This window comes from Dermacentor silvarum, chromosome 3, assembly GCF_013339745.2.
Source record: "Dermacentor silvarum isolate Dsil-2018 chromosome 3, BIME_Dsil_1.4, whole genome shotgun sequence".
In the NCBI taxonomy this organism is placed as follows: Eukaryota; Metazoa; Arthropoda; class Arachnida; order Ixodida; family Ixodidae; genus Dermacentor; species Dermacentor silvarum.
The window spans coordinates 60,820,523-60,829,286 of record NC_051156.1 but is presented as its reverse complement, the minus strand read 5'-3'; the positions used below and the strand labels follow the sequence as shown (position 1 = coordinate 60,829,286).

General features: G+C 46.8%; 1 protein-coding gene and 1 pseudogene across 1 annotated transcript; one reads left to right on the top strand and one right to left on the bottom strand.

Annotated features, from left to right (window-relative positions):
• The first annotated feature begins 2,912 nt into the window (after window positions 1-2,912).
• Window positions 2,913-5,657, top strand: LOC119444413 (uncharacterized; annotated as a pseudogene).
• Window positions 5,658-6,015: 358 nt separating this feature from the next.
• Window positions 6,016-8,031, bottom strand: LOC125943798 (uncharacterized). Its single transcript, XM_049663319.1, has 3 exons — window positions 7,750-8,031; window positions 6,928-7,131; window positions 6,016-6,470 (listed from the first exon to the last, which is right to left on the bottom strand). The coding sequence occupies exons 1-3, from the start codon at window positions 7,964-7,966 to the stop codon at window positions 6,319-6,321; spliced, it is 573 nt and encodes a 190-aa protein (XP_049519276.1). The 5' UTR covers window positions 7,967-8,031; the 3' UTR covers window positions 6,016-6,318.
• Window positions 8,032-8,764: the final 733 nt, after the last annotated feature.

The following is an 8,764-nucleotide window of genomic DNA, read 5'->3' as shown; positions in this document are numbered from 1 at the left end:
TTTGGAAGGCGTCAAGCGTCATCACGGTCCACGTTGGAAACCGGTATAAAATTGTGCGGATTCACGACTGAATACGCACCTCTTTGGAGCCCAGAGTCAACCACTGTTCGCTCCGCGGCACCGGTCTCCGCTACTCTCAGGCGCAGTTGAAGCGTCCGTTCTTCCATTTCCAAGCGTCGCTGGCTTGCCTCTCCACTATGGCTTTCCGTTTCTGCGACATTAAGGCGCAACCTTAAATTGCGGCCCTCCAATTCCAACTGGTCCTTCCTTCTTCGCCTGTCTATCCGCAGCTCATTCCTCGCGCGCTCGCGCCTCTTGCTCATCGAACCATGTTTGCAGTGCCCGTCTTTCCAACCCCATGCGTTCTGCCAGCGCCATTAACTCTCGCGTGCTCATTTTTTTCTTATGAAAAACAACAACTGTATCAAACGCTCAAGCCCTGTCGCGCGGACGCCAATTTGCCACGGTTCGTTTATGGACAGAGACTTAAAGTAATATCGCTATCCACGTTTTCTATTCAAATGAAGGGTCAGAGCGTTTGATCTCAGAAATGAAAGAAGATCGTATATTTGCATAAAGAAAACGTAAACATAACATACATAAACAAAGGATAAAAATATAAAGAGCACTGTACACACTGGTTTTAACAAAGACGGTTCTCACAAATTAAAGTCATCGCAGTTCTAATGCTATGGTTGTTAGTAGTGTCCGACTACACAAGCACAGTAGAATGAGAGCGGAGTGCGGCTCATTAACAATTTGGGGCACGTGGTCGCGTCGATGAGAAACGCCGAGCCGTCGTCGAAGGAAGGCAGTGGTCGCTCCTTGAGCGAACTCCAGTTGCCACGAGAGGGGACCTTCTGCTGGTTCAGGAGGTTAGGTCCAGGTTCTGCCTGTAGGAAACTGGAAGGTCGAGCCCGTGGCCCGACAGCTCATGCGGTGGCACCTTGTCCTAGCTCCGGAGGCTAGGCAGACCAGGTTCTGCGGGTAGGAGTTGGAAGCTCGGGCCCACGGCCCCACGGCTTACTCCCGCTCCCGGCGGACGCTGACTTCTCCGGCGCTCACTTGCGTCCGAACACCACCATGCCGTTTTCAGGTCTCGTTCACATCTCTTCTTCGTCCTCCTTTTTTGCTACGTCACCCATCGTGTACGGCCCCTAATGGTCGCTTTCTTTCTAGTATTTTGATTTGACGGCGCGTCAGATTTCACGCGCGTCACTTCTTCGTCGTCGGCTTCTTGCTCTCGATGTCTTCGCCGCACCCACGCGCTCTCGATGTTGTCTTCGCCGCACCGCTCTCTTTATCTACAACACTGGCTTCGCGCACTGTCACAACATTAGCGTTGAAGCACCTATTAAGAGGTCGGAGTACACACACGCGTTCTTTTTTCGCTCCGCATCCCGGTAGTCCATTCTTTTGATGTCGTAGACACAAGGGTGTCGCTGGACGGCGTCCAGAAACCTTTCGATTTCGCCAACAGAACGTCGCGTTTTCGCCAACAGAACGTCGCCATGACGCGCGCGCGCGCGCGTTACGTCGCAGTGTATTGACCCCTTTAGTGTCGTCAGGGGACCGTATATTAAGATGCCGTCGCGCGCTTCTGGTGCGCCTACATTCGTTGACCTGTTGACGTCTCTAGGCTGTTTCACATGGCGCGATTGGGGCGAAAAAAATCGTTCTGCCGCGCACGTCGCAGAGCGATTTTCGCTGAGAGCTTTCACATGCGTCTGTGACAGCGCGATTTCCGTCGCAGCGACGCCGAAGGTCGCCCCGAAGCACCCAAGCCTGCATCGCTAAATAAAAACAACGTGGAAAGTAGTCACATAATAAAATGTTCTTCTTATTATTTGAAAATAGAATGAGTACACTATTTTTTAATGTTTAAATGCGTTGAGCCTTTACGATCGCTTAGTCTGCAACCGCGGCGAGTGAAACGCTGCACAACACAGCAAGTATGAGCGTGCGGCTAGTGCGGCGCGGTTTCGTTTATTACCCCGTTGTTGCGGTAATATATCGAAGCCACAAATCTTCTCCTGGAGGAGTATATGCTTCTGCAGAAGAAGCGACCATTGAGTGTGTAAGCACCTGGCACAATTTGTAGCGATAAAGAGGTTCACGACGGTGACGATCAAGTGGGTACTTGCCGTATGTTGAAGGCGGCGTCTGCTCCTGACCTGGATTGCGTGCAGCTTCTTATTTTAAAGAAATTGTGTGAGCTAGAGAAAACAAAAATTGTACATGAAGCTCCTGAGCCACAGGCGCTGGTGGATACGCTCTGTTAAAACATCATTGAAACTGGTGCGCGATATTGCTCCGCTGAGCTTCCAACACGCGGTAAAACAGGAAAGCGCCTATTTCGACGGCGCTTGCTGTTACGTCACGTTGCTCCGCCCACATCGCGCCGATCGCTGCGACTCAGCGACGGAAATTCCAACATGTTGGAATCCCGTCGCGGAGAGCCCGCGGCGTCGCGGCGGTCTGAGCGACGGAATTCGCTGTGTCGCTGTGTGAAAATCGCGCCATGTGAAACGGCCTTCTGGCTTCGTGCGCGACAATGCCGTTATTTAATGTGCGATGGGTGCGGTCTTCGAGATACTAGAGACTTTTAGTATTGCGGAAAATGCTTGCGTTAGCGTTAGCCTGTTACGCACGCTAAATCTTTGCGGAACGCTGTTGGATAGAGTTTTAGTATAGCGTAAGACAACGATGCGCCGCTAAGCGCAAAACTTCGCCGCGCCATCTAGCTGCGAGTAGTGAAAGCTTCAAAGCTGATCGGCTGAGCAGCTCGACTAAGCAGCTCGACAAGCAAACTAGCCGTTTGGATCCACGCCAAGCCTTGGAAAGAGCCTGCGTAGTCTCGCGTGCATAGTTCGAGCACGGCGTTGTTTTCGGTTGTTCGTGTGCAAGTGCATTCTGTGGTGAACGATGCCGTCGTCTGTATTGTGGGACCTGCAATATCTAGCGACTCTTGGATAGGACGACATCGAGGCGCTTATGACAAGGGCGCCAGAGGTGCAGCCCAGAGTGTACGTCTCGCGACACGGGTTGCTGAACATTGCGGAAATGCCATCCGATGTTTTTCGACGGCATTTTCGTTTTGAAAAAGCAGACTTCTCTGTCCTTCAACGGGCACTGCGCATTCCGGATGTCGTAACGAGCGCCCAAGGTGTTCACGTTCGTGGTTTGGAGGCGTTGTGCATTTGTTTGAAGCGGCTGGCCTACCCAAACCGCCTTTGTGATCTGCAGCACTTCTTCGACCTTCACTACTCCGTAATCTCCAGCATAAGCAACAAAGTGCTGGATCACATAGAGGTGACGTTCGGCCATCTCTTGGATGACCTCACCAAACACCAATGGCTCTCACTGAACGACTTGGACGAGCTTTCTCAGGTAAGCCAACTGAAACTAGGAAATGTTTCGTCTGCTCGCCAAGAAAGAATGCAGAAGAGTTTAACTCCGGCATGACTTTTGATGGTCGCTGTGGTGAATGATTAGGTAGCTAATACGAGCTTCCAACAGCGTGCGTCATAACTTGACGTATGAACTGGTTGTAGTGTTGCCAAAAAAGAAAATTGTGCGCACATGTCTCGCGATGGTACACACACAACATATGTGAAACAAAATTGTGCAAGTGTAGGTGGATAAATGGTTGCATGAACGTGGTTATTACGGCTCGAAAGTTTGTTTATTTGATTATATAAATGTTGAATTAATTACGGTGTGAGGTACCGCAGCAGTCTTATCAGTTTGCTCGTTTTTAATAAATACCACCTTCTCGACTTTATCCTCATTTGAAGTAGTGCTATTCACATTGCAAGTGGTCAAAACCTGCAAACCATATCCTGTGGTGCGCTTGGAACACGTTGCATATATGAAAGATATGCTTTGTTAAGTGCCACAAATTCTGCGGACACTCCTGGTGACGCCATGAGTACATGAATTCCAGTGAGGTATACTTAATACAAGTTGTTTGAGCTCACCGAGAAGATTATGCGCATAGAGACAAATGTGGCATAAACGCATGTGCCTGAGAAAGCTCCGTACTTTACAGAAAGCAGAAAAATTTGTCATGATGTTTTTTGTCTTTAAGGACTGGTATGCTAACACTGATTATGACTTTACGTGGTTTCACCTTTATCTTGCAGGCAGTGCACAACAAGGGCGCAGCTTTGCAGAACTGCTGGGCCTTCATTGATGGGACTGCACGGCCCATCTGCAGACCATCCGAAGACCAACATGCATATTTTTCTGGACATAAGAGATTGCACGTCCTGAAGTACCAAGCGGTGATGTGTGCTAATGGACTTGTTTGTGAGCTCGATGGCCCGTATCCAGGAAGGAGACACGATGCAGGTGAGACAACGTATTGCTACTTTGTAAGAATGCTAATCATTTTAAATATGCATTAGTACGTTACTAATAAAGAATGCAAAAAAGACTCTTTACTATGAGAAGAGGTTTGTTGAGCCAGAAAAGATGAAAAAATTGACATTGTGTGACTTCGCTTTAGACTTTGTATGATTCCGTATCTGTTTACTCTATGCAAATGCTGCAAGATGGCTACATTCAACTGTAGCACAAGAGTTAAAGCACCGTTGTATGTAGCTATACGTGTAATACTGGACTGTGCACGTTCCCGTCAGCGTCTTCTTCCCTTGGCATGCATAGGGCCTTGCCTTTGTGTCATTGCTTCGTAGGGGTCTCACATTATAAATTTGCCTTATTTGGCAAAGCTCGCAAATGTTGTATTATGTAAACATTGCACGATGTTGCCAGTCATGGTGATAAATCTCATTATGCAGCTTTTGAGAGTCCTAGTACGTTACAATGGCAGCCAAAATGACATCATTTCAATATGATTATAAGATGTATTTTTATCACTTAAATGCGGCTTTGCCTAACGTAAGTGCTAATATGTACATTTTATTTGTATGCACCTTTGTATATTATTTGGTTTACATTGGTCCAATGAGATTGTATGCAGCATTTATGAAGATATCGGTTATTCAGTTATTCTATAAATGTCCGAAAACTTTTGCTTCACTTCAGGCATTTTGCACGAGAGTGGACTCTATGAGAAACTGGAAACCTTGGTCCAAGGCAAAGATTATGTGATCTACGGGGACCCAGCATATCCTCTGCGGCCACTACTCATGAAGCCGTACGGTGGTGCCTACCTCACTGAAGCACAGCAACAGTTCAACACATCAATGAGCTCAGTGAGACAAGCAGTGAAGTGGGGATTTGGAAAAGTTATATCGCAGTTTGCTTTTCTAGATTCAAAAAAAATCTGAAACTTCTGCTTCAAAATGTTCCCCGCATGTACAGAGTTGCAATGATTCTCATGAACTGCCATGCCTGCATGTATGAGAATCAAATTTCTCTTCATTTTGGTACACAACCACCAAGTCTTCATGCTTACTTGAGGGCTTGAGGCTTGGCACATATCTATCTACAGAAGCATAAAAATTCATTGGAGTGTATACGGCAGGCATCACGAAATTCTTACTGGGAGCTCTCTACTACCCTTGAAAAGAAAAGTGTAAAATCATTGCATTCTACTGGTACTAATATATGGGGTGGAAACGTGGAGGTTAGCAAAGAAGCTTGAGAACAAGTTAAGGACCGCACAAAGTACGACGTAACGAAAATGTTAAGCTTCACGTTAAGAGCCCGGCGTGCAGCGGTGCGGATCAGAGAGCGATCGGGGGTAGCCGATATTCTAATGACATTAAGAAAAAAATGTCGCTAGCCAGGCTATGCAATACGCAGGATGGATAACCGTTGGACTGTTAGAGTTACACAACGGGTACCAAGAGGATGGTAGCGCAGTCGAGGACGGCAAAAAATAGGTGCGGTGATGAAGGTAGAAAATGTAGAGGCGGAAGTTAGAATCAGCGCAAGACAGGGGTAATTGGAGATCACAGGAAGAGGCATTCGTCCTGCCGTGGACATAAAAATAGGCTAATGATGATGGTGTTAATGAAAAACCCCAGGTGGTCAAAATTAATTTGGAGTCCCCCACTGAAGCATGCATCTTAATAGTATGGTTACTTTCACACTTCAGACCCCCACATTGAGTTTCTCTTACTTTAACGCTGCAGTTGGAGTCGAAATGAGTGTCGAGTGTATATTCCATGTAAGCTATGCTTTTTTGTGAAATAAATTTATTCACTCCTTCTTCAATCTGTCAAATAATTTGTTCACAATTTCCAGAAGAGCACTTTGGTGCGCAGCATTTGTGCGCCGCTGCTCTTCTCTTTCCCTTCGGTCATCCTCCCTCACTCTGAGCTCCTCCATGCGGATCTCAGATTCTCGCTACAGGCGCTTTCTTTCGAGGGCCAGCCTGTACTGTTCCAAATCAATCCTCTTCTTCTCGAGCGCAACCTCTTTGTCCTTCAGCGCCTGCTCATGCTTCCATCGTTTCTCCAGGAAGGCGTGGTCGGCTGTTGAGATTTGGCCCCGCTTTCCTGGACAAAATATTTAAGGATACACTTTGCAATATGTCAAGGCACACGGCACATAAGTCAGATATGCAAACGAAAATTAAGTAAGTAATGGGCACCAGGCGTGCTCTGCCAAACTTATTTGAACACAACCTAATGATCTTCAATATCACATTTATTCAAATTGGAAGAGTACACAGGAAATATAGTATAGAACATCTGGATGCCTAGTGCAAGGCTTCCAAGAACATTATTCTACATAACAACTGGTATATACCTCAGTTATGCTTACACTGAAACATGCTGCAGAGCATAGTATGCAGGCCTTAGTTATGGTTACTTTGAAAGAAAAGACTTCGTTTTTGGGGGGGAGGGGGAGGAGGTAGCTCAGGAAATTCGTTATAACATGTTCATTGGTATCTAACCGTGACTTCGAACCAAAGTAATGCTGGCCTTGGGTACTGTACTTCTGTGTACTTACTGCGAGCCACATGCCGCCTTGGCAGTTCAGGTGCGGCATCACCTTGGACGTTCGGTACTGCTCTCGAAGTAGCCTCGTCCTGTGAGAACGCTGCTATTTCATTGATGCTGTTTTCCTCTGGCGGTTCTGATAGGTCCACCCACTGAATGTCTTCAGGGGCACAATAAATTTCTTGCAGGGTGCAACTTGCTGTGCTGGCTCCACCTAAAAGTGATTTATGGTATGCAAACAAAAGTACAGTTGCTGTCACGTGTGCAATACTTTAAACAGTGTTGCAGAAAATAAGTTCAAAACATGGTATTTCGTTGGGCTAGTTCAAGCATATCGACAGTTTTGACCTGCCAAATTGCATGAGCGCGATGGAAAAGAATTCAAGTGGTGTCATTCCTTTCCTGCTGTACTTGTGCTACACTATGCTGGTTAAACATGTCCACTGCCATAAGTGTACAAGTTATGTACAAATGACGTAGCACTACAGCACTTCAAGCAAGTATTGCTGGCAGATTATTGTACAAGCTCTAGGCATGTACATGCAACACCATTTGGCTTTCATGCAAATATTCTTCACTGCTTAAGGTGCATGCTGTACTGATGTGACCGCATAAATGTAAGCTTCGTGTTTGTTGGTTAGTTTAAAGGCAACCTTCAATAAAAACATTTTATTCATGATCTAGTGGCAAACCTACATCACACTTGGCACTAGCACGACAGCGTGACCGTACTCAATGGCATGCTAGGCAAAGCAGCCATTAAAGAATGTTTGCGCATGACCACCTACCAACGATAGCGAACCAAGTGAAAAAAATTATAATAAAACCATACGCTCTGTGTCCTCTTCAACGGTAGATGAGAATGCTGCAGACGCAGCATCTCGTGCATGGGTCGCGGTTTGGCGCTCAGCCTGCGCTGCGATGTTTCGTCTAATTTTAAATTTATATCCGACCTCGCGCACCAGTTCAAGAAGTTCGGTCAGTAGTGCTTCCTTTTCAGAATACTGTTCTTCAGTTCCTGACCCGGAATATCGAAGATTACAACACATGAAGTCACTCGACGGAAAAAAAACGCGTTTTACATGCTTAACGACGAAAGTTCTTAGAAAAGGCAGAAAGGGGCGCAAGGTTTGTACATTTCCAAGGAATTACTTACTTCTTAAGATTCGCTGCATCGCCAGTGGAGAACTGCGACAGCATCAGGTCAAAACGGTCGCGCACCGCACGGACCGTGAACTGCTTGTCTTGGCCGCCCGCTCTGGTTGTAAAACACAGGCGGGAGATAACCTCCGGCCATCTCGAACAGTCGCTTACTGCTCCAGAACCAAGTACTTCACCTAGAAGAGCGAGGTCATCAGACGTGCTGAAGCGCACCCTCGCATTCGTCTTGGATGCTGCCATTTCGACTGATTGCCGCACGAAAAAGTTTCCAACCTCGTAGGTGCTTTCAAACTTTTCCGCCCGTCTGTTTTCTGATCGCGCTCAAACTGCGCGCCGAGCAGACGGCTTCTAGCGGCGCCGCCATCGCCGCCTAGTGATGAGAAAGCCAAGCGGTCGCACACGGAAATTTAATGGTAAGAACTTTTACACGTATCGGTCGCCGTTAGTAAGTTAAAAACAATTGAAGCTCGTAAACAATTACTAAGAACATAAATTGGGCACCAATAATTTTATTCTTTCTTTCCTCAGTCTGGCGAGTGTTTACAAGCAGACGTACGCTTCCGCTGTGCATGTGGAGTGTGCTTAACCTAGAATCGACAGCGAAAACAACGCTGTCTTGTCGTCCGTAGGCTGTTACCGAAGCAAGAATACCCGAAGCAAAAGCCAGCAACACCATTTATTTGTAA